The sequence below is a fragment of the Euprymna scolopes genome, chromosome 45 (assembly GCF_053919585.1).
Source record: "Euprymna scolopes isolate OS-2025 chromosome 45, ASM5391958v1, whole genome shotgun sequence".
NCBI classification, from domain to species: domain Eukaryota; kingdom Metazoa; phylum Mollusca; class Cephalopoda; order Sepiida; family Sepiolidae; genus Euprymna; species Euprymna scolopes.
Genome location: NC_136526.1, coordinates 35,465,768 through 35,492,968, shown reverse-complemented (window position 1 = coordinate 35,492,968; position 27,201 = coordinate 35,465,768). Strand labels below are relative to the sequence as shown.

At 33.3% G+C, this 27,201-nt stretch overlaps 1 protein-coding gene and 1 long non-coding RNA gene across 3 annotated transcripts; one reads left to right on the top strand and one right to left on the bottom strand.

Moving 5' to 3' along the window:
• Positions 1–6,818: 6,818 nt before the first annotated feature.
• Positions 6,819–8,556, bottom strand: LOC145269427 (uncharacterized). Of its 2 annotated transcripts, none has more exons than XR_013865052.1 (2): positions 8,271–8,556; positions 6,819–7,200 (listed from the first exon to the last, which is right to left on the bottom strand). It is a non-coding gene; the product is annotated as an uncharacterized LOC145269427 (long non-coding RNA). The 2 variants fall into 2 exon arrangements; XR_013865053.1 differs by having other exon boundaries at positions 8,398–8,556.
• On the top strand, positions 8,535–27,198 carry LOC145269420 (uncharacterized). The gene is made up of 2 exons (XM_080125102.1): positions 8,535–8,784; positions 24,366–27,198. Exon 2 carries the CDS (start codon positions 24,988–24,990, stop codon positions 26,116–26,118), a length of 1,131 nt encoding a protein of 376 aa, XP_079981228.1. The 5' UTR covers positions 8,535–8,784; positions 24,366–24,987; the 3' UTR covers positions 26,119–27,198.
• The last annotated feature ends 3 nt before the right edge of the window (positions 27,199–27,201 follow it).

The window sequence follows — 27,201 nt, the reverse complement described above, 5'->3', positions numbered from 1 at the left end:
TTATCATCAGTGACTTTAATACTCACCATTCTGACTGGTTTACCCACTCTTATCTCACAAATCTTGCTGGTGAAATCAGTTATAATTTTTCTCTGTCTAATGACTTGCTCCAAATTGTCACCTTCTTTACTTACGTTGGCAAAGGAAAAAAAACTTCAGCTCACTGCAGCAGCATTGTCCGTCAGTACTTCCTGCAGACTCGTTTTCGCGTCTCTCCCATCTGCTCCAGTAGCCTGTTTTTATAAAAGACAGAGTCCTCTAAATTTGCATATGTGCGTGAGAGCACACGAGATTCGGCGAGACTGCATTGTTATATAATGCCGTATGTGCGAACTTCTCAAGCAGATTGCATATAGCACTCAAGGAGCATCACAACCTGCTACCAAACCCAGACGAAATATTCGCTAAGTTAAATGGTGGAAAAATCTTTTCCAAAATAGATTTAAGCGAGGCGTACCTACAAATACCAGTACAGGAACATAGCTCGAAACTTTTGTGTATCTCAACGCATAAAGGACTTTATAAATTTAATAGATTAGCATTTGGTATAAAAGTAGCACCTGCAATTTTCCAACAGGTAATCAATACTTTGCTAAGCAGTTTGGATTTTTCAATAGGATATCTGGACGATATTCTTATGCGTAGTCAAAATGTTGAACAGCAAAGAGATCATGCATTTCAAGTGTTTGACAGAATAAAAGAATACGCTTCACATTGAAGGAAGCAAAATGCCAATTTTTTTTTTGAACGAATTAAATACCTGGGTCATACAATAGATAAGGACGGGACGAAACCCGATCCAGACAGGTTCACAGCTATAAAAGACATGCCAGAACCTCATAATGCAGAGATTTTTAGGGTTCGCGAACTATTACTAAACGTTCATTAGGAGAATGCATGAATTGCGTGCGCCATTGAATGTACTATTACAAAAGGACGAAAAATGGGTCTGGACGCCTGAGTGCCAGGCAGCGTTTAAGAAAGTAAAAGATGTATTAACGTTAGATTTATCCCTGACTTATTTAAATCCGAAACAAGAGATTATTGTTGCAACTGACGCAAGTTCTTATGGGATCAGGGTGTGCATTCTACACAAGATGCCTGATGGGTCCACTAAGCTGATCGCACATGCGTCAAGGACTTTACTTCCTGCCGAGAAGGATTACTCCCAAATCGAAAAGGAAGCACTGGGAATCATATTCGGTGTTACAAAATTCCACCGATTTTTACACGGTCGTAAATTTAAATTACAAACTGACCATAAGCCACTTATAACCATCTTTGGCTCTAAAAAAAGGTCTGACAACTAACACGACCAACAGATTGCAAAGATGGGGGACCATTCTAATGAATTACGATTTCAGTATGGAATTTCTTACATTTGCGAAGTTAAGTCACGCAGATAGACTGTTGCGATCAATCCCGAAATCAAGGGAACTGTTGGAAGATACAGTAATAGTGTCACTACAAAGTGAAAAAGACTATACACAAATACTATTTAATACGATCAAGGAACTACCAGTCACTTTGCAAGATATAATAAGGGAGGCTGAAAAAGATAGTTTCATCAAAGAAATGGAACAAAAAATTAAATCGGATGAATCGGTGGCGGAAACTTATTCTATGTGCAATGAGGTAATGTTGTACCGAGAAAGAGTAGTAATCCCAGTTACACTACAAAAGAAAATTCTAAAGGATCTCCATACAAGGCACCCTGGAGCTACGCGAATGAAGAGCCTCATGAGGTCCTATGTTTACTGGAAGAGTATGGAAACTGATATAGAAGGCACTGTAAAACCGCGTAAGGGATGCACTTTGGCTGCAAATCGCCCCCAATACAATTTAGCCTGTGGCCTAAAGTGGACCACCCATGGCAAAGAATATACATAGATTACGCAGGCCCACTGGATGGAAACTATTATTTAAGAGTGGGAGACAGTTTTTTCAAAATGACCTGAGGTATTTCGATGTAAAAGCCCAATGACGGATTTTACAATCAGTGCTCTTCACGAATTGTATGCTAGGTTTGGTGTTGTAGATTGTGTTGGAGATTGTCTAGTGTCAGACAATGGCACACAATTCACTTCAGCAGATTTTAAAAGTTTCTGCGAGGATTTCCAGGTTAATTACATAATGACACCAACCTATCGTCCTCGGTCAAATGGTCAGGCAGAGAGGTTTGTAGACATGCTGAAAAGAGCCCTGAAGAAAGCTAAAGGAACGCCCTCAGAAAAGGCGCTACAGCAGTTTTTACAAGTTTACCGAATCATGACAAATGAAAGTACTTCAGCGAAGATGTTGCTGGCAGAGTTAATGTTCGCAGGGAAAATTAGTCTGGTCTTCGAGAAACTTTTGCCAAAACAAGTGAAACCGCCAAATACAAAAGAGATATTTACCTGGTGAAAGATAGTTTTCTAGGTACACACGAATAATAGTACAATATGGGAACTAGGAAAAGTCCAGAAAAGGATCGGGCAGATGGTCTACATTATCGAATGTCCAAGATTTACTCCCAAGAAACATTCAAACCAAATTCGGAAATGTATCACAGATGATGAAAGACAACCTCCTGCTGAACAAGAAGACGTAATGGACCGGATATATGACACGTTAGACCTGGTAACACCACAAGCAGCTGGACAATGCTGGTCCTCCAGAAAAAGGAAAATGACCGACCCGATAGAGATCAACCCTAGAAAAACGAGCTATACGATCATTCCAGGGGAATGAAAAGCTCGGGGGGGAGGTGTTGTGGGTACAAATCACCCCTATTTCAGAACTAAGTGGAATCAACCAGTCATATGAATACCACTGGTTTCAGAGACTAAACAGAGACATTGATACCATGTTTAATCGCATGCTACGAACACGTTCCTCTCATACCGCTCTAGTGGCTCCTGTATTCTTGATGATAAATACATATTATATTTTTATACACTTTACACTACTTATGGTTTCTTTCATTTGTAACCCTTAGCACGGGTCTACAACAATTACACAAGTCAGGAAATTGGCACAAAAATGTAGCTCCATTTCAACTTCTTATGACGCTGATGATACAATAAAAATAATGAACTTTTATTTTTAAATTTCTTTAAATAAACTTTTTTTAGTTTTACGGCTGTAGAGATACATTAGTTTAAAAACTATTCTATCAAATATGTTCACGCAAAGTGAACACACATTGTAAAACGTAAAGAATAAGCAATTATTGCCCTTTTGACCTCACCTCTGACAGGCAGGTATCGTCACTAATTTCCGTTTAAAATATTTTTGCCCCATTTTCTATTCCATCTATCTCTCTCTCGTTTTCCCTTTCTCCTTTTCCCCCATAGCACGCGTCAGGGGCATCACACCACATGTTCCGAATTTGGTTTACACACGCAATTCAGTAAACGAACTACTGCATACTGATCCAGCCTTACAGAGGTAAGCTAAACTTTGCAAAATCATGAACGAACTCTACAATGCATGAATTATCTTTGTAACAACGTTAAGCAAATATTTAATCTCAGTGTGTTGACATGATCGCCAGAGGGCAACAAACACAGGCATGGTCTGTATGAAGAAATGTGTAAATGTTTTCTACTTGTTTTAAATAAGGTCTACAGACGTGCATATATAAACTTGTTATCTATTTTCATTAATTTATGTCGACCGACATGTAATGCTGCAACATACCTAGGTAAAAAAAAATCTTATTATTTTCGTCGTAAAACAAGAAGTGTTAAAAGTAAATTATTTTTGGGAAATAAAATATTTCCATATGAATATATTTTAAATATTAAAAAAAAAAAGAAATTTACATAAATGTAAAGAAATAAAAGTTTATAATTTTTTATTGCTTTATAACAAAAAAGTGTTTAAACTAAATAAAAAAATAATTCTATTAGGTTTCCTATTTTGTTTCATGCTTGGCGTATTTACATCAACTGAATCCATTTCAGCCATCTTGATTTTGGGAACGCAATTGTTAGAAATTGCTAAATGTGGTTTCTTGGCGTAACAGAAGAGTGGGAGACCATTACCGGTGTTAGTTGAAAATTGTGCTAACCAGAATGGACTTCTTGTTTTTTTAAATTTACACAAAAAGTAGTATCGCTTAAAAATTATTTCAATAAATAAATAAATGTTTACACACACACACACACACACACACAATCAAAATTAAATAAAATAAATGTTTACACACACACATACAATCAAAATTAAATAAAATAAATGTTTACACACAATCAAAATTAAATAAAATGTTTACACACACACAATCAAAATTAAATAGAATAAATGTTTACACACACACAATCAAAATTAAATAAAATAAATTTTTACACACACACACACAATCAAAATTAAATAGAATAAATGTTTACACACACACAATCAAAATTAAATAAAATAAATGTTTACACACACACACAATCAAAATTAAATAAAATAAATGTTTACACACACACACAATCAAAATTAAATAAAATAAATGTTTACACACACACACACACACACACAATAAATTAAATAAAATAAATGTTTACACACACACACAATCAAAATTAAATAAAATAAGTGTTTACACACACACACAATCAAAATTAAATAAAATAAATGTTTACACACACACACACAATCAAAATTAAATAAAATAAATGTTTACATACACACACACACACACACAATCAAAATTAAATAAAATAAATAAATTATCAGATGACACTAGGTACATGCAGCATGAATGCCGATGCTCAAAATGTATAAACATTTTAACCATCCTCTTTATTTAAAAATTCAAAAAACATCAGGAAATTAACCAATTTTAATGAATTTTCAGTATTTATCAAATTATGATACACGGAATATAATGAACCCATAATTTTTATTTAAATCTTAGTGGAAATGTATTAATTCGGTTAAACAAAAATTCCTTTAATAAAGTTATGGTTTTCAGTAGCAAAAAAAAAAGCATGAATTTATTTTTGCTATTTTTTATATAAAAAAATATACGTAAATTGTAATAATTCTAAAAAGTTACAGGAACATTACGAAAAAAAAAAGACCCTAAAGTCTGTATTAATAGAATTGGAGATAACTCAAAGAAAAAGACATTTCTCGAACTACCGATATTATCATAGAATTAAGCATTGTTTATTTAATATTTTCACACACACACACACACACACACACACACACACGCACACACACACACACACACACACAAATAAACAAAATTATAATTGCAAAAAATAGTTCTAATTTTTTAGATTACAAGTTTCGCATAATTTTTATTTGTAAGATTCTAATATTTTCCTTGGTTGCATGAATGTGACACTTTCGAGGTAACATAATTTTTGTATAATCTTGAAAAAAAAATTTTTTTAATTTAAAAGCAGGAAAAATGATATAAATTATACAAACGTTCATGATAGCAATGTACGGGTGCACGGCTGGGAGAAAAGAAAAACAGCACCCTATCTCCCTTTAACTACCTGACGTCATTTTCAGACAGCCTTTCGACTGTCTGAGATATTGGGCTTCTGTATAATCTATGAGATAAGGAGTACGTTTTGTTTTAGTTAAGGGAAGCAAGAATCTCTCGCTTTTGGGGGTGGCTAATTAAGCTAATTTTTATGCAAACAGGGTGTTTTTTTATTTATTTAATTCAGTTTCTTAGTACTTTACTAATTAGTAAAACGTCTATGAAATATACCCATAAAACGAATATTTATCTTTCAAAGGATTTTTACAATGAATTTATTTAACTTCAAAATTTAGCTGAATTTGTTAGCTCGCTGTGAAAACATTTTCAATAACTTTTTTTCACATGTGTAAGTATTATTTTTCTTTTGGAAATTAACTTTAGTTTCTAATCTTCCAAATACAATCGGTCCTGGATATGACCTTAAACTATATCCGATGGTGAGGCCCCAGCTTGTAGGCCTTAGGGAGTGTGGAGCCATCCTTTAATTGCCATTGCTCCCAGGTCCACTCTGACCCGAAGTGGTAGTACCTGTTAGGGTCCCTACTATGGGTTAAATAGAATATGACTTAAAAAGAAACAAATACACTATATTAAAAAATCGTTCTTCAAAATCACCAGATTCGGCATTAAATAACCTGAAAAGGGTTGATATGCCGTAAAACAAAACAACCAACCAAATACAATAAAAAAGTAGTCAGAAACCTACAAAAATATAATGATAAATCGGCTTTCAAAACTATGTCCACCTATCTTTATCCCATCATTTTTGCCCATACCTAGATAACACTCTCCACTCAAACAAAGTATTTGGCAATCTTAGAATTTTGCAGGAGTTCTGAAGTATAAGGGGGGGGGGTCACTTCAAATACACAAACGGAATGTTCAAGAAAGGTTATCGCTACAGTCCTCTGTCTCTACTCTCGTTGCCTTCTCTCCTGGCTGATCGGAAATAATCGCCCAGCACCGAGAAATGAACATGGCATGTGGTTAGAAGCAAGAAAGAGAAGTCTTACCGTGGGTGCTCAGCGAGTGAGTTCAGGCGAAGAAAAGGCCCCTCTGCAAAAGCGTCGATCAGTCGACCCTTGATGGCGTCTGTGTCACCCTGTTCCCACTCGCTGAGCACCCACGGTAAGACTTCTCTTTCTTGCTTCTAACCACAACTTTAGCGTCGTAGAGTAAAAAGGAAAAAAGGAAAAAGAAAAAAATACTTCGCCAATATTTTACATGATATCTGCATGTCATTTGTTAACTTTTTTTCCTTTCAAAATTACATTAATATGTTGCGAGGTTGTATAAAGCATGTTCACGACTTAGCAATAAAGAAAACCATTATACCAGTATATACATAAAATTACATTATTTATTCAAAACCAAACAAAGTTTATACATTAGTGCAATAATTGGGTAGCTTCATGTGTAAGCATCTTACAGGTAACAATCCATATGAAAAATATGCGAGCCTACCTCATGTTTCTGTTGTTGCTCTCCGGGTGCATGCTTATGAAGCGCATGGTTTATACGTGTGTCCGGCTTGGTGTCAAGTGAAAAAAAAGAAAGAGATAAAAGGAGATAAATGGAAGTATTGTCAAAGGTCACCGGAAGCCTTGTGCTGCCTGCACGTGCTCCACTGCTCCACTCCATGCGTGTGAGCTAATGCACACAGCTTGTTCTGTGTCCTTGTGTTCAATGTAGACAAAGCAAGTTTGGCAGGTCTAAACGGCTCACTATAAATAATACAAGGTAAAAGAAAAAACAACATTGTATTCTGTTTTTCTAATAAATATAAAGAAATCAATAAGTATTTAATAAAGTAAATGCTAAAACAGATTCAAACTATTGGAAAAAACATTGCATTATGTTAAAAAAAAAAGAAAAGAAAACATAAACATTTTATTTTATGCAAAAATTAATTCAAGTATTAGATATTTTTTTGTAAAAAATACCTAAAAAAATAAAATTGTGTACAAACGTGAAACATTTTCTTCCATGCCAGTTTGTTTATTTGTTTTACAATAAATATTATTAGCTCCATCCGACGTTTTCACTTGACATCAATACGGCCGTTACGCCATTTTATTTTGAATTATTAGCAAATAATAAATTGATTTTAACTGCTAAACGTTCGTTATGTCATCATCTTTATATAAAAAAAACGGTATTTTTTTTAGATTAGGTCTACCTCCACAATTTTCTTTTAAAAGACAACTTTTGGAGGTTTTCGACTATGCTGAATACGAAAATCGCATTGAAATTTTGGAGAAATAATTAGTTATCGAGATATATAAAGTTATATTATGCATTGTATTCTTTGGCAGCCATCTTTTACGCGCGTTCAGTGTCAGTCATAGATGAGTAGATTTGTTTATGGCGCACGCGCGTAAAAAAGATGGCCGCCAAAGAATACAATGCATTATACAACTTTTTATATCTCGATAACTACTTATTTCTGAAAATTTTCAATGCGATTTTCGTATTCAGCATAGTCGAAAACCTATTTAAGTCGTCATTTGAAAGAAAATTGTGGGGGTGGACCTAATCTGAAAATTTACCAAAAAAAAAAAAGAATGTAACGTAAAAAGATTATATTTATATTCACAATATTTGTTGCAAAAAAATGTCTCCGACGAAGGCAATTGCGACATTAATCAAAGCGAAAAACAGGCGCTTCTACAGAATACAAATTATGCAGTCGAAATTATCTGAATATTACTGAATTATTAAAAAAAAACAACTTTAATCGTGTTAGCAGGTTAAAAATTGCCGCCATCTTGTTTAAATCAAAACGGAAAATTACCTCCCTTTGAACTCTCCAGTGTCTTACGATCGATTTCATCAAATTCTATTTTTTTAGTTTCACCTTTTTGACTTACGTAATTTTTTTTTATATAATCATCTTCAAAATACAAGGAATGCGTATATACCATTATTTTCATGTGGAATTCAATATTACAATTTTCGAAATTTCGTCCCAATAGTGTAGAAGTGTCGAAAAAGCGTTCGCATGAAATTATTAATACGGAGATTGCTTATGTGTATCTTATATTTTCTCTTTCAAATAAGGTTTTTCGTGAGAAAATAAATGATTCCGATTTAATTCAATGGGAGATAATTCTAAATCTACTTCCGGTTTGAAAGGAATACAACGACGACCAGTTAAAAAAAAAAAAAAAAAAACTTCATTTGATGAAGACGTTTTATTTATAAAACGATTTGCTATAAGAATGAATTTCATTTAAATTTTACAAATCAAATATAATCAATTCTTTCTTTAAAGCTGACAAATTATACATAAGAAAATTTCATTAAGAGTAAGTATTTCTCGCTTTCTTTGTTTTTATTTTATTTGTATAAAGAATAATGCGATACTTTCTCAAAAATAATAATATCAAATGTAATATTTTCATCTTTAATCATGTTTATGGTTAATTTATTTAAATCAACTCTCAAACTAATACTATTATTATTATTATTATTATTATTATTATTTTAATTAATTATAACACACTTTGAAAACGATGGTCACTATCACGTTAATAGCTTTACATAAGGGTCTGTTTACAATCCATAGAGATTCGAAAAAGTGGTCAAAAAACAAATATATAACAAATATACCATTCACTTGACAAAGCACGGGAGGGTAGGGCGGTAGCTCCAGGTATATTTAAGGCTTTTGACAGGGTATAGCATCTAGGGCTTCTCGGGAAAATCAGATCATACGGTATCACTGGAAGAATACATAACATAATTAAATCCTTCTTAGTGTGAAAAAATTAATTTCCAGCAAAGAATCAAATGACCGCTCAGATTTTTTTTTTTTTTTTTTTTTTTTTACACAGTGATAACCACTTATCAAGGCCCGGAAGCCACTCAGGGATAAGGGTTATTGCAAGTACATTACGTTAGTGAGGAGATTTGCTGAAATGTTTACTTAAGGGGGCGGTTCATTAGGAATTTGTTAACATTGGACTTGAAGACAACCAAGTTGTAGTCCGGAGGGAAGCAGGCAGACGGAACAGAGTTCCACAGGCGTGCAGTTCTAAGAAAGAAGCTTTGTTCATGGAATCCGCGTTTTGATTTAGGCACAGATATAGAGTGGGGGAAATTTTTCACAGTGGATTCAGCTAGACGGGTGTTTTTCGTGAAAGATCAAGAAGGGAGCAATGCACTTACCTTAGATTGCGAAAAAATTGCCCCCTTCCGCGACGTAACCGTCTTGTAGTATTTTCGCCAGACGAAAGTGGAAAAGATTTACTTTCAATCGCCGGCAACTGAATCAGTTTGTGGTGAAGAAAAAAAAGAGAGACGAGACAAGGGAATGACCCCTCTTATATAATAGAAGGATCAGATGATTAACTATCACGTGATCCGGAGCACAAAATAAAACTTTAAAAGGGTGAATAACAACAACAATTCTTCTTGGTTAGTATTCAAGGTAAGTGCACGCCGATCCTTCTCTTCTCGAGCAATCATTAATCCTTTTTTTCACATTAGATAAGAGAAAAATCCAGGTTGCTCTCGACGGTCGTACATCTAAACGACTTTTAAGCACCATTTAAATAACTTTCAAATAACATTTTCAATATATATGCTGAAAAGCAAAGATATTTGTTTATTCATAGCTGAACATTTTGCTAATTGCATTTCATTTCCTCTGAGGATATGAGCCATTATTGAAAATCCATGGATTAAGGAAATAAATATAATTTTTCTCTATATATTCCTTGTTTCAAACAATAAATTCTTAACTTAAATATATATGTATATAGTTTAATCTACAGTATTTAACTTTAATCATTAAACTTAGGACTATATATATATATATGTATATATATATATATATATATATATATATATATATATATATATATAGTCCTCCACATATAGTACTGTTTCAGTGTTTCACAGCTCATCAGTGCAGCTAGACAAGCAACTACCTCAAGCCAGGATCAAATCCCAGATTGCCCAATCGACAGTCAGAGCTTCTAAACATTGCACTATATGGTTGCTGCTATGCGAGCAGTTAATTAACAATGTGTGTGTGTGTGTATATATATATATATATATATATATATATATATATTGCTTAATTTCAATATTTTTTTGATTAAGAATACCATATATCACTTAAAAGAATTAAAATATTTTTTTGCTTGAGTATTATATTTTCAGTCAAATAGATTTTAGCATATATTAATGAGAAAACAAAATAACATTTCTCAAGTATAATAATATTGTCGATACATGGTACAAAAAAGTGGTCAAAAAAACAAATATATACCAGATAAATTTTATCAAAGGCAAAATAAGTAACCCTTATACCTATCTGGGAAAATTTTTAGTGGTTTTACTCACTTTAAAATGTTTATTCGGTTTGAAAAGCAAATAATATTTAACGTAATGTCAGAACAAGAAAAATGGCCATGAATTGACATCAAATATTTGAAGTGTCGATAATGACTTACAAATAGAACAAATACTGGTAGAAACCCACCCAGTAAATATTACCGTGACTTTTATTGGATGGGTCTTTTAACAGTACTTTTTTATTTTTAAGTAATTATCCAGACTTCCAATATTTGGTGTCAATTAGCAGGAAGCAGAGAAGCCTACAAACAACTATACAAAAAATGAATATATACAAGAAATAAATGTTATGTTAGCCAATAAAAGTTAATTTTATATCAATACCTGGCTCATTTGTTTTAGTTTTCGAATAGTTTTTATTGCTGTTTATTTAATCTAAAAAAATTCAGTTTTTTCTGAACGGATTTGAAATGAAATTTGGAAGAAGGTAGTCTCGTTTTGAATTCAAGATTTACGGGTATTTTCAATTTTTTTGGTATTTTTTTTTTCGCGAGTACCCAGCGTAGATTAACCACCCCAACCTCACCATGTTAAGAATGGCTTTCAGAATAAACTCCACCAATCTCCCCATGTTAAGAACAGCTTTCAGAATAAACACCTCCCACCTCCCCATGTTAAGAACGGCTTTCAGAATAAACATCCCCAACCTTCCCATGTTAAAAACGGCTTTAGAAATAAACAATCCCAATCTTCCCATGTTAAGAACGGCTTTAAAAATAAACAATCCCAATCTTCCCATGTTAAGAACGGCTTTAAAAATAAACAATCCCAACCTTCCCATGTTAAGAACGGCTTTCAGAATAAACACCCCCAATTTCCTCATGTTAAAAACGGCTTTTTTTTTAAGATTAAATAAAGAGCAATAAAACTACTTGTAAACCAAAACAAATGAGCCAGGTAGATATAAAATTAGCCATAATTGGCTACAGTAACATTTCTTACATATATTTATTTTTTGTATAGTTGTTTGTTGGCTTCTCAGTTCAATTACCAATTCGCGGCCACTTTTCTTGTTCTCACCTTACATTATTTCTTGTGCACGTTACCTCACCATTTTTAAATTTTAGTATTTTCAAATTAAATTCAATTTTTTAAAATATCTTAGGTGAAAGTAGAGAATAATTACAAAACACCCCTGACTCCCCATGTTATGAATGTCTTTCTAATAACGTTATTATTTCAGCATGGTAACATAAGTACATAAGTACCTGATTTGTTTTTCGGACTAAATAAACATTTTAATTGTAATAATAACACTAAAAACTTAATCAGATAGGTAGAAGAGTAAATTATATTGCCTTTGCAAACATTTATTTAAAAAAATTTTTTTTCTTATTACCTTTTCACCCCAGACAAGGCACATTGCCACTTTAATAAAGGGGTCGACTATAAGGGACATAAGCTACAGGGTACTATGTGGGGAGTTGGGCAGCAAGATTTCGGTTCACGTTACACTTAAACTTCTGCATGTCAGTACAGTTGGGGAAGCAGGAACCCGGAAGGGAATTCCAAAGTCTAGCAGTTCCGGGGAAGAAACTACTGGAGTAGAAGGGTTTCTTACATCTAGGTATCTCAGCTGTGAAGGGGTGCGATTTTGATGCTTATCGGGTTTGTTGGGGGTATTTACGTTGAGGGGTAAAAGTGCTTGCAGTTTCTCAGAGCATTCACTGTTTGTAGAACAGGCAGAGGGATGCTACATTTCTTTGATGGGACAGAGGCTGAAGCTTAGATGACAGTTCAGGACCTATCAGGTTGATTCTTTTGAACCTTGTCTAGGAATGAGAAACAAGTAGCAGATGCACCAGCCAAAATATGACAACAATACTCCATACATGGCCGAATGGTGGCCTTATAGAGGTACAGGATACTTTCGGGTGTTAGTAGCTTTCTAGCACGGTAGAGAGAACCTACCTTTTTCGCAGCGGTCTTGGCAATGCTCTCAATGTAATTGTTATGACTCATGTTTCCTGTGAACGTTAGACCGACGCGTTTAAAAGATGTACTTTCAGATAAAGAGTCTTTGGCCATTGCTATTGGTAGTAGAGAAGGTTTCTTGTAGTTATTGAAGGAAACAAGTTTAGTCTTGGCAGCATTAAATGTGACCATCCATTTTTGTCCCAATTCCACTACAGATTGGAGGTCGTCCTCTAGTGTTTCTGCCGTTTCTTTAGATATGTGTTCATTTGTTTTCCTGTTGTATCTGTTCTAGAGCGTGGTGTCATCAGTATATATATCCATCTCACAGACAATTTTGTCAGGGGGGGTAATTTATCAATATTTAAGAATAATAGAGGTTCAAGGATAGACTCCTGAGGCACTCTCACATTTATAGGATATCATACAACCTAGGCAGTTCAATATCAGAATGAGTTCAATAGTTTCTAGGATATTACTGCCAGGTCGGATGATTAGTGATCCAAGAGGAAAATCAGATCTAATTGAGTATTCTGATATATCCAGAATGTTTGGTTGTCCCATACCGTGATTTCGAAGGGCATATGATATGGTTGTCTTCTTCGGCAATATAAAGATCCATTGATGTTGAAGTTTAGAAGAAATCCAGAGTCCTTGGGGGTGCGGAGATATTGCATCAAATAGTGAGTCAATGTTCAATTGCATTGCATTTATTCATAGCTGACATTTTGCTAATTGCATTTCATTAAGGGGATGAAATTTCATAGCAAAGATTTTATAATTATGTTTCTTTCGTTTTATTTTAGTAAAATTTCATTTCGTTTAATTTTTTAATATCATTATGGCAACCTAAAAATTGCAATTAATGTTCATTGAACGTTTTTATAATGTAAAATAATTAATATATTTGTATCAATTTATGAAATTTTGGCGCTTCTACACTGTTAAGACAAAACTTTGAAAATTGTAAAACTGAATTTCACATAAAAACAATGGTGATCTATGTATTCCTAGTATTTTTAAGATGATTATATAAAAAATTACGAAAATCGATAGGGTACAAAATTATTCATTAAAGAAAATAAAATATAATTTGATAAAAAACGACCGTAAGACAGAAAGTTTAAATAAGAGGTCATTTTTCATTTCAATTTAAACAAGATGGCCGAAATTTTTCACCTGCTAACGCGATTAAAGTTTGTTTTTTTAAATAATTCAGTAATTTTCAGGTAATTCCGACTGCATAGTTTGGAAGCCAACATTGTAATATAATAAAATTGATAAGAAAAACCAGTAGAAATCATATTTTAATCTGAAAACTCCATTTATCGACTACAAAATCTCGTCGAAGCACCAACATTTTTTAGATCTGTTATATAATTATTTTTTTTAATTATTCAGCCTAATTAACAAATCCAATTTTTAGGTTGCCCTAATTGTAACTTTTCATGTTTCATAGTCTTTTCATACCTTTTGCCATATTCTGCTTGTAATTAAATTACAAAGCAAACTAAAAAAAAAGAGAATGCAATGAAATGATACAAAAAGCTTTTTTTCTTCTTTTGCCAAAAATGAAAATAAATTAGTAAATATTTTGAACGGAACATAACGAACCCTGCAAAATTTCCTGATAAGTGGGTAAACTTTTGGATGTTATTGCGAAATGGCGGGCAAAATCAATTCGCAAGCGGTAGTAAATAAATTGCTAGACTACCCCTGACCCGTTAAGTCAGTATGTTGTATTAGCTATGGAATTCATGTATGAGGGTGACACTTGTTATGTAAGAAAATAATTTTTGTTTTGACATAACAGAAACATTTCTATGAGAGTATATTAAAATGAAAAATCACAGACAGGTCACTCAAACATGAAAAAAAGTCCTCCCTATTCGTGTAAAGTTACCTATTTTTTCTGAATAATCGCCTATAAATCGAAAATTAAACATAATTTTCCTACGAATCGAACGCAGACGAAAGTCATTTAGCAGCAAAAAATGCATATGAACCTACGAATAAGAAATATAAGAATGAAAAACCCATATTGGAATCCTTCAACCAAGTTATAGAAACTTAAAATCTAAAAAAAAAAATAATTAATAAAACCTGAAGCAAAAAAATAAAACCTAAATAAATAAAATAAAATAAAACTAATATTGAAACAGATTAGTAAATGTGTCAACAAATTCATCGTTCTCACACAACTATTTTGTATCTAGAAATGTAAATAAAAAAGGAAGGAAGAAAGGAATAGGGAAGGATAGAGAGTAGTAGCAGTAGTAGTAGTAGTCTTTGCTTTACTACAATTGTTCTCATGTTTGTCAATGGGTTAAAGTTGTTTAGTTGAAAAAAAATAGCTACAATATAGTTGTAATAAAGAATAGTTGACAAAACACCCCCACTCTTCCCATGTTAAATAATAATTTCAAAATAATAACGTTAATATTTCAGTGTACAGGTCAAAATCTGCAAAAGAAGCGATTTGTGTTTATTTGTTTATGTTGTTATGGGTTAATGTTGATGCGCGCATGCGCAACCAGATGTCATAAACCAGAAAGTGTGTTACATCACTCGTTACAAGGTCATTTGAGTTTTATAATTATATAGATTGACAATGCAAATGCCTGCCTGTCTATCTCTAACTGGCCTCTTGACACATTAAATTAGGAAAAAACAATTCGGTCAACTTCTCTGAGAAGGGTATAAAAAGTATGGAAAGCACAGACTTAGAATGACTGTGGTTAACAATAAAGAAATTTTGAAAATTCTCCCCCAAAATTAGTTTTGTTAAGAAATTATAAAGTTATAAAAAAGCGGATGTGTAGAAGAAGAAAATTATGATATAAAATGTTTTGTTCTTCTTCGTTATAATGGTGAAATTAAAAAATGTCACAATAATGAACATATCCAAAAATTACGAAAAACAATAAAGTAAAAAATGCTTTATTAATGAAAATAGTCTCTGAAAATAATTAGCGAACATTGAGCTTTGCAAGAAAACAAAACCAGAGGGTTCGACTAGTAACAAGGGATGCAAACATTTTCTGAAAACTAAAATTCTTTGGTCAATTGAACAAAATTTTTTTTGCTAATTATCTTCAAAAACTCTTTTCATTAATAGTTAATTTTTCTACCTTATCGATTTTTGTAATTGTTGGATATTTGCATTACTGCGACATAACAATCTAGTAGACACCATTGGTTATACTTAAAATTCAGTATTTCGATTTTTGCGATTATTATGGAGAAGAACCAGTTGTTTATACTTAATTTACCTCCTTTTTGGGAGATTTTGTATTTGTGTGGTTATATTTTCTACAAAACAAAATGGTCTATAGTATCCTTTCAAATGAGTGACGGGGATGAATAAACCAGACGGTATTTGGTGTTGCCTGTAATGCTATTACTTCAGTATTAACTTTGGTAAGTTTTGAAGGTTAATCAAGAAGTGCTCAAAGTCATGGACAGAACATACACGTTTAAATGTTGCTTTGCACAAGATCAATTGACTTCAATGCTTTTTCCTTTAATGATGCCCAGAAACAAGGAAAATTAATAATACTACATTACATTTGATAAATTGTTTATTTTCATCCAAAAGTGCTGAAATCCCTAAATAGAGCAAGCATGTTTTAATGTTATGTTACACAGGAAAATAACTTTGATGTATCTCATTAAATTGTTGAATTTAAGAAAAAATATTCGACTTTTAATAATAATAATAATAATAATAATAATAATAACTAGTGGGACCTGTTTAAATTCCACAGGGGACACATATGTAATATTTTAGGTGTTAGCTTTTGTAGATGTTCAGCATAAATGGAGACACTCTAATATTATTGTAGCTCTTTTGTTAAAACTGCAAAAGTATCCATCTAAGCTAGCAGGTATGCCTGGCATAGCTCGGTTGTAACGTATGCTTAAATATGATATTGTAATTCTTGCAGATTTCGTATATATTATTATAGTTAATGTTCTAGCAATTTTTATATATCAGAAAATTGCAATTTCAAAAATAAAAAAATATATCCATATAACTTGGGTGCATCAGCTTGAATCAAAACCAAAACCAAAACTTATGAAAAAATATATGTATGTTTATATAAGTTGAGTTCTTTCTGCTATAATCCAAACTGAAACCAGAACTTATGAACAATTCTTGATAAAATTATAAAAAAACATGGATTACTGGAGGTCCATCAGCTATAATCGCAACCAAAACCAAAACTTCTGAAGAATTCTTGGTAAAATCATTTATAAAAAAATGGATGACTTTAGTACCATCAGCTATAATCGAAACCATAACTTCTGAAGAATTCTTGGTAAAATTATTTATTACAAGAAATGGAATTTCATCTATATATATATAAAAGGCAAAATGGCTGCACACATTTTTGTATGTCCAAAAAAGGCTTTTTTCGAGGGGGGGGAGTTCTCAGTGAGGTTACATTTATTTAGAACTTTCCTTATACTTTCTAGATTATAATATCTATGATTTGTGAATGGACATCGTCTCTATATTTATTTTGATAGTCTTTTAAAAAATTCCCTCTATTCTGTCCTTCTACATGTTTGTTTGTCTTTTTCATATAAATAAAGCGAAACTAATCGAAGCAAAGTGGGCTGCCTGGTTTTCCTGCCAGGAACGTGTTGAAAGCAATTAGCTTTGATCAATGTTAGGAAAACTCTTCATCTCAGACAATTTCTGTTCATTTGAGAGTTCCCCCTTTTTGGGGGGGGAGCTTGGTTTCCCCAACATCGTGGGGAAACAAGTAAATAAAATGGCGGAAAGCTGAATTGGCCTTCAGCCAACATTGATTTATGTGCCTGTGTGAACTCATTCCTTTCTGCAAGTCTACCCTGCAACCTCTCTCCCGCAGAAGAGACGTTGTGAGCCTATCCTTGTTTTATCGTTATTTCCATGGCAGGTGCTCGTCTGAACTCCAATCTCTGGTCCCCCCTCGCCAATCTTTCACGAAAAACACCCGTCTAGCTGAATCCACTGTGAAAAATTTCCCCCACTCTATATCTGTGCCTAAATCAAAATGCGGATTCCATGAACAAAGCTTCTTTCTTAGAACTGCACGCCTGTGGAACTCTGTTCCGTCTGCCTGCCTCCCACCGGACTACAACCTTGATGTCTTCAAGTCCAATGTTAACAAATTCCCAATGAACCGCCCCCTTAAGTAAACACTTCATCAAATCTCCACACTAACGTAATGTACTTGCAATAACCCTTATCCCTGAGTGGCTTCCGGGCCTTGATAAGTGGTGATCACTGTGTAAAAAATAAAAAAAAGAAGTCAACTTTTTGATTGGCATCACAAAATTTGAACGCTTCTCACTTCCTATGACTTTGTAGCAATAAGATGTCATGTTTTCTTTCACTTTCTTTTCCACCTTCATGTCACAGGTTCGAGCCTGCCTGTCTACTAACACTTTTATTTTACAAACATCAGGGCAACACTGGGCACCCTCGCTAGTAATAATTAAACGACAGTCACTCAGATATAAGCGTAACATGCAAAATAAATAACACACACACTATCTTATTAATATATATATAATCATACAGGAGTTTATGATTTTATTTTTCGTTTAGAGCCACTTTAACTTTGGGTTAGTAATAGAAGTAACAAAGTTTTTATGAAGAAGTGCCACTCGAACTTAAGGTTAGTGATAGGGGCAAAGAAGTTTTTTAGGGGTATTTTCACTAGAATTTAACGTTAGTGGTAGGGTAAGTACTTATTATATTTTAGTAGCCTTTAAACATGAATAAAATCCATCCACAAAACTCATAATTTATCTACCATAGCAAACCCTAAGAAGATTAAATGTAGAATGCTTCAATTTAACACCCCCCCTCCATAGTTGAGAAATTGATGTTGGGGCATGCCTCATCTTCCGTTTATAAGATTTATTTTGATTTTAGGTTTTTCTCTTGTTACCAAATTACATTCCTGAAAGAACCAGTCAGGAGATCGACATTTAGAACGAGTTTTAATGTAATCATGTAGTAATTTTGTAATGTTACACACGTTTACACACATGTATACATGTAGACCCAACGTGTTGTAGACTTTTTCGTCATGCAATTTCTTTTTTTCCCATGTATTATTTCATTCTCTTCAAAACCTCTCAATTCCACTACCTACCATATCAGTCATATCATTAATAGTTTTCACCTTGTGCTTGATAGATTCCCATGTTGACTGCCCAAATAGTCTTTTTTTTACTCCCTCTCTGAAATTATTTGATTAAACTAATTAGCATACCCTCTTGCCTGGCATCATCTTAATTGCTCATCTCCATATAGCGAGATTATTTGAGACAACACTAATCAAACATTTTGTTTTAATCTATGCTTCCTTTTGTCATTAACTGTTCAGCATCTTTTGACAAGATTACTCAAGACAATTATGGCCTATTTTGTCACATCGCTGCTCAGCTCCATTTTAGCAAGATTATGCAAGAAACTTGTGATTGACAACTGACCTAAAGAGCCAGAAACATTATCCGTGCCCACAATTTAATTGGATAATATATTATGCAACAATTATTGCAATTTCCCTTTTTTGTAACTATATAGTTTGATCTTATCATTCTTATCTTCGGCATATCCAACACAAGCACTCTTTTTATTCACTCAATCCTCTAATTTCCACTATTTACTAAGCTACTCTGTAAACCGAAAATGTATACATGCTTCAAAAAGATATTTAGAAAAGTTGAACAAGTTTCAAGGGCCCACTCCTCTTTCTCTTCCTCCTGCCAAGAAAAAGCTGTGATTCCACAGGTATATATACCAGATATCTAGAATCCAACTTCGGATAGGACGTGCTGAGGAAATGGACAGTTTTAGCCAAATAAACCAAACAACTTAATTTATTTATACTGTTGGTAACTGCACTGTTGCCATGTCTTTAAAAAACATCTTTCATTCGCAGCTTTTTGAACGAGTTTTTTAATTGATTGGCATCACTGAAATATTTAAAAATGTATACAGGGTGTAATATATTTCGAAAAATCACACAAGTTTATCCTAAAAGTTACTAATAATAACTTACAAACATAATTATACAAATATGTTATTAAATGTGTTATAAAACAATATTAGTTGCAAAGGTGCTCAACAAAAAGACGAGCTTTATAAATAAAACCTATGTGCCCATTAAATCTAGTTATGGACGTTTACTTGTTTCTTTAGTAGGCATACAGCATGCAGGACTATTTGTTTTGATTGTTGATTGAGAGTTGAAGTAGCCAGCACTTATTGGTGTATGCCAATTAAAAACATGTGAACTGATAATTATAGACTAATTTTAAGATTTGTATAATATATAAGCCCGATAAATTCTCACGAGAATGAAACACGTGTTGCTTAATTGCCATATATATTTTCATAACTTACTACCTAGCTCTACCTGTAGAAGTAAATACTAGAAATTTATGCATAAAATTATATTTTTGTATATTAATTTATGTGATTAATTGAAGTAGTCATATATATATATATATATATATATATATATATATATATATATATATATAATGGTGAAAAACCTTGACTGTTTTTTGTGCAGTCGGGTTTTGATCCTCACTTGAGGTAGTTGCCTGCGTAGCCACACTAATAAACTGTGATACAGCGAAATAGTACTGTATATAGATGACTAATATATATATATATATGTGTGTATACACATATACACACACACATAATCAAAATTAAATAAATTATCAGATAACACTAGGTACGTGCAGAATGAATGCCGATGCTCAAAATGTATAAACATTTTAACCATTCTCTTTATTTAAAAATTCACAAAAAACATCAGGAAATTAACCAATTTTAATGAATTGTTCAGTATTTATCAAATTATGATACACGGAATATAATGAACCCATAATTTTTTTTAAAATCTTAATGGAAATGTATTAATTCGGTTAAACAAAAATTCCTTTAATAAAGTTATGGCTTTCTGTAGCAAAAAAAAAGCATGAATCTATTTTTGCTATTTTTATATAAAAAATACGTAAATTGTAATAATTCAAAAAAGTTACAGGAACATTACGAAAAAAAGACCCTAAAGTCTGTATTAATAGAATTGGAGATAACTCAAAGAAAAAGTAATTTCTCGAACTACCGATATTATCATAGAATTAAGCATTGTTTATTTAATATTTTCACACACACACACACACACACACACACACACACAAAATTATAATTGCAAAAAATAGTTCTACTTTTTTAGATTACAGGTTTCGCATAATTTTTATTTGTAAGATTCTAATACTTTCCTTGCTTGTATGAATGTGACACTTTCGAGGTAACATAATTTTTGTATAATCTTGAAAAATATTATTTTTTTTTAATTTAAAAGCAGGAAAAATGATATAAATTATACAAACGTTCATGATAGCAATGTACGGATGCAGGAGAGGTGTGGTTGGAGATTGCACAAATCTTGCCACAAAAATTTCACATGCAGGCACTCTTACAGTGAGTATCCATAGTCTGTCAAGACTGAAGGAAGCCAACACCATACATATATACACATTCGAAAAGAAGACATGTATTCTTATTTCAGATTATATTTAATTAGGTTAGGGTAAGGTTTAGATCATAATTTTTACTTTTGAGTAGGGGCCTAAAGATATTCTCACCATTAGTTTAATGAATGAAATGGGATGTGAGTATGATAAATGAAAAAGTGAAGCAGGTATGGTCCCCTGTGAGCGCATAGTTGCCCCCTCCCCACTATTTAGCCCCAAACCTCCCCAGAGGACATCAAATCCTGGTGAAAATGAACAAGCGGTGCAATTTTAAGCTTTAACATATGTACATTTGAGTTCTGCACCATGCAAAAAAAGAAATGACTAAGTCCATCATTTGCCCCCCTCTATTTAGCCCCAAACGTCCCCAAGGCCTTAACATATTTAATTTTGAGCTCAGCACCATGCAAAACTGCTAAATAGACATACACAGATAATTTTGGACAAATATGGTAAAATAGTCCCAAAAATGGAATTTTTTTTATTAGCCATAAAAAAGCCCCTGGAGCACACCCAAGAGTTATTGCAAAGTATAGACAAACAACATTTTATAGAAATCAGTAAGTTACAACTTTTCAAAAAGTTTAATAAAAATTCAATGCATCAATTTATTTTAATACGCACAAAAGTGTCAATTTAAGCCATTTTAATCCAAAAGGCACCCCTAAGGGGGACAACCCGAGTTTTCCCAGAAAATCCGTTCTGTTACTTTTGTACTCATATGCATGTGCAAAATTTCAAAAATTCCAAAACATAGTTATTGAGAAAGGTGCAGAAAGATAAACAGACAAGGGTGAACTTACAGGTCCACCCTCCTTTTGTCAGGGGACCAATAAAATTATTTTAAATAAATATATGTTTAGACTTTAATATTTTCGGGGCAAACATGGAATTAAAACTTTATTATTATATAGAAGATACTTGTAAGCCTCCCAGATGTGGCCTCTGACCCTGTTGAAACTGCAATGACCAATGATCATCATCTTCCAGGAGTGCTTAATAGGATTCTCAGCATCGCAGGCTTCATGTCAATTTCCGCTGAAAATAAATTAGCTTCTCATGCAAGCGGAAAAGAAAAACATGGGGGATTCTAGTCTACAAAAGTTAATTCACAAAAATTACAGGTGTTTAGATATGTACAATTGTTCAATTCGATTACAACAGAAAGCAGTCAAGATCTTACTCTTCACTCTCCACGATAGCGACTGTGATGGATCGAGGGGGAGTGGTGCTTCTTGGATGTGTGTGTTTCTCTCGAGATTCACCTTCAATCTGATGCTTTTTGCTCTGGCATTTGCTTATATTCTGAGGGAAAGGGTTGGTTGGGAAAATCCGCTCGACCAATCAGGATTCAACACGTCCCTTGGAGAATTCTCGAATCCTGTGTGTTTGTAGACCTCTGCAAGGCTTGCGAATCTAGGATCAGAACTCAAATTTATTCACACACATAGAAGATTAACACTTTGATCTCTCGCACTCAGAAAGCATGACATCCTGAATACGGGTTCGTCAGGTTCATTTTAATCAAACACACTGTCCCATTGCTGCAATGTGCTCTTATGAATTCATAGCACTTGTGCCTCTTCAACGTAAATACTCCTGACTAATCTGACAAGCAGCAAAATTTAACTCTTCACTCTTAAGGTCCTTAGATGCCAAAAAAGCGTCTACTTCAATAGTTTCTTACCGTGAACTGCTAGACTTTAGAATTCCCTTCGTTTCTTGCCTCCCTGACTGTACTAAGCTGCAGAAATTTAAATGTAGGATGAACAGACATTTGCTCAACCCCTCACAGTCCCTTGTTAGACATGATTCCAAACAGTATGTCTTATATTTCAACTTGCAGTATGCCTTGTCCAGGGCGAAAAAGAATATATATATATATATATATATATATATATATATATATATATATATATATATATATAAACTGTACATTACAATATCGCTCCTCTAGGCGGTCATGCTACAACTTTATTATATAGAAGATGTTATATGGCAAAAGTAAGAAAAGTATATTTTTAAAAAATGAATTGTTCATTAATAATTCGTTCATAAATTATCATATATAAAAATTACGAGTATCATTGTTCATGAAAAGTATACCAATAAATTTGTAATAAGTTTGAAATATTTTTCAAATTTTCTTTTTAAAACATCTATTTAAGAATTGTTTAAACTGGTTACAAAATTCGTAGGAAACAAGTTGAATTCATGTTAATTTTATTTTTTATATCGGACTATTAGTCTCATCTTTATTAGTTGTTGCTTGTTTGTTTTTATTGGTTCACAACGTTTCGGCCAACTTCCTCTGGCCTTCGTCAGGTGGTAACCGCGACGGATAGGAACTTCGAATCTCCTAACTGCATTCTCAGCCATCACTGCCATCCGTAGTTGTCGTCGTCTCACCACATTTTTTACCAATTACCTCTGGCACGCTTTGGGTGGGATTGAAACCGCTATCTTCAGACAATGTTCATCTGGAACCGTAGAGATTCAACGTCTCTATCAACTGCGCCACGGGCCCCGAAGGGCGATCAAGGTTGGATTCTTTGATCTTATAAATCCACTTGATCGCCCTTCGGGGCCCGTGGCGCAGTTGATAGAGACGTTGAATCTCTACGGTTCCAGATGAACATTGTCTGAAGATAGCGGTTTCAATCCCACCCAAAGCGTGCCAGAGGTAATTGGTAAAAAATGTGGTGAGACGACGACAACTACGGATGGCAGTGATGGCTGAGAATGCAGTTAGGAGATTCGAAGTTCCTATCCGTCGCGGTTACCACCTGACGAAGGCCAGAGGAAGTTGGCCGAAACGTTGTGAACCAATAAAAACAAACAAGCAACAACTAATAAAGATGAGACTAATAGTCCGATATAAAAAATAAAACTAACATAAAAGTGCTCATCTCAAAATAAAAAATTCCAATTAAGGAATAATATATATAAGTTGAATTCATTTATGAAATGTAATCTAAATATGGGAACCTTGATTTATTTTCTTTTTAACATTTTAAACATATCAATCTATGTGTATTTTGTCTTGTATTTACAGATCGTCCAAGTTAGAAAATATCCTTTTTATACATAAAAACAGCTGAAAAAATAGAAAACAATGAAGAATTGCTGAGAAAATATACATGAAAACATGTATATCTGTAGTGGAGCCGGAAAGGGCGAAATTAGGAACATAATGACTTGGTGAGAATAAGAACATTTATATCAAGCAAGGGTTAGTGGTACAGAAAATCCGTGGGGAGTCGTCTCTGTACTCTCATTGTGCAGTCTAGACTTGCTGATTATATTCCTAATGGACAAGTCAATTGTAGCGGTTATAAGGATGTGTATGTCCCTACAACAATATCAATGCAGATCTACTATCTGTTAGTGCAAAACAAAAGAAATTATTCTGGTGAAATCCATGGCTACGACTTTTTATCAAAATCATTTGCAATAGATTATATATTTTTTTTAACCATGGAATTTCCTAATATTGTGTAATACTTATGGTTTCAAATATGTAAATAACACTGGAGCAATAATATGGTGCAGAAATGTGACATTTTATATAGAAAAACAGATTTAACTCAGCATATTGAAGCTGTTATTATTTTCATTAATTGAAATTGGAACGTAAAAAATAATTAGAAGAAATCGTTTTCTTGTATCAGATTTTTATGGGATGGTATTTACAAGTTTATATACATGAAATCATTTTTATTATTAGAAATCATATTTTCCAGAATAAAAAACAAACTAAAATGTTGAAGATGAAGGATTGTAGAGAAGTGGATATTGAGAAACCATTTTCTTCTGTGAAATGTGAGATTAGATCTTCAAGCGAGAATAAATTAAATCAGCATATTCGGAAAGAAAAGACAGAGAAACTATATTCTTGTGAAGTGTGTGGAACTTCTTTTACAACAATGTCCAACTTGAAAATTCATATGAGAATCCATACTGGAGAAAAACCATATTCCTGCGACGTATGTGGAACTTCTTTTACATTAAAATCAAACTTGAAAATTCATATACGAACACACACTGGAGAAAAACCATATTCATGTGAGGTATGTGGGGCTTCTTTTACACAGAAGTCGCAATTAAAAACACATTTGAGAAAACACACTGGAGAGAAACCATATGCTTGTGAAGTATGTGGAGCTTCTTTTACACAGGCATCGAGCTTAAATTATCACGTTAAAGTACACACTGGGGAGAAACCATATTCTTGCGAAGTGTGTGGCTATTCATTTTCAAAAAATTCATCCTTGAAAGTTCATATGAGAAAACACATTACAGAGAGGCCATTTGCATGTGAAGTATGCGGACATTCGTTTGTACAGAAGATGGCCTTAGTTAAACATAGCAGAATACACACAGAAGCGAAACCATATTCTTGTGAAGTGTGTGGGATGTCTTTTACAATTTCGTCTAACTTGAAAAGTCATATGAAAACACACACTGGAGAGAAACCTTATCCTTGCGATGTATGTGGGAATTCCTTTACACAAATGTCAAACTTAAGAACACATATGAGAACACATACGGGAGAAAAACCATATGCATGTGAAGTGTGTGGCAATTCCTTTGCACAAAAATCAGCGTTAATAAAACATCAAAGAGTACACAGTGGACAGAAACCATATCCCTGTGACGTATGTAGGAAATCTTTTAGACATCAATCAGCCTTGAATTATCATAGGAGAATGCATACAGGAGAAAGGCCATATTCTTGTAAAGTGTGTGGAGCTTCCTTTACCCAGAAGTCGCCTTTGAATAAACATTTGAAAATACATACTGGATAGAAGTTATTTTTAAAGTGTGTAAGAATTCTTTTAAATAACACATGAGAAAATACACACTGGAGAAATCTTTTTTAAACATCTTTGGAAATAATCCCTGTGAGACCAAGTTGTAGCGAAATACAGATAACAGCTGTAAATTGAATACCGTCTGTTCTTGAAAAAGTCTGCAGAAATAAATGCAAATAGTAATGTATTCAAATGTTCACTGGAGAGGGCCCTTAGATCTTTTTAAACTAAGTCAATTAAATTAAAAAAAGAAAGACATGGAGTGCTGTTACTAGATCTGGGCAGGAGCTGCTCAGCACGTCCTACTCAGTTATGAGGGAGTTCAAAACCAGCTTCCCACAGAAGAGACTTTGTAAGCCTTTTTCTTCTCTATTGTTATTGTCGCGGCAAGTGCTCAACTAAACTCCAATCTGTGGTTCTCCTTGCCAAACAAAATGGTCTATAGTATCCTTTCAAATGAGTGACGGGGATGAATAACCCAGACGGAGCACATGTGTGGAAACACTTTTCTCAGTACCAATACTTACATTGTGTTATATTATAATATTGTAGACTAGAGAGGGTATTTGGTGTTGCCTGTAATGCTATTACTTCAGTATTAACTTTGGTAAGTTTTGTAGGTTAATCAAGAAGTGCCCAAAGTCATAGACAGAACATACACGTTTAAATGCTGCTTTGCACAGGATCAATGACTTAAATGCTTTTTCTTTTAGTGATGCACAGAAACAAGGAAAATAAATAATACTGCATTACATTTGATAAATTGTTTATTTTAATCTAAAAGTGCTGAAAACCCTAAATAGAGCAAGCATTTTTTAATGTCATGCTACACGGGAAAATAACTTCGATGTGTTTCATTATATTGTTGTATTTAAGAAAAAATACTCAGCTTTTAATAATAATAATAACTAGTGTGACCTGTGAAAATTCCAGCGGGGACTCATTCATATGTAATATATTGATGTTGGCCTTTTGTAGATATTCAGTGTAAATGGAGATGCTCTATTATTACTGTATCTATTTACTATGCCTCCCCACGGGACAGAGTTAGACACCAGGGTCGTTTTTTAACGTGGA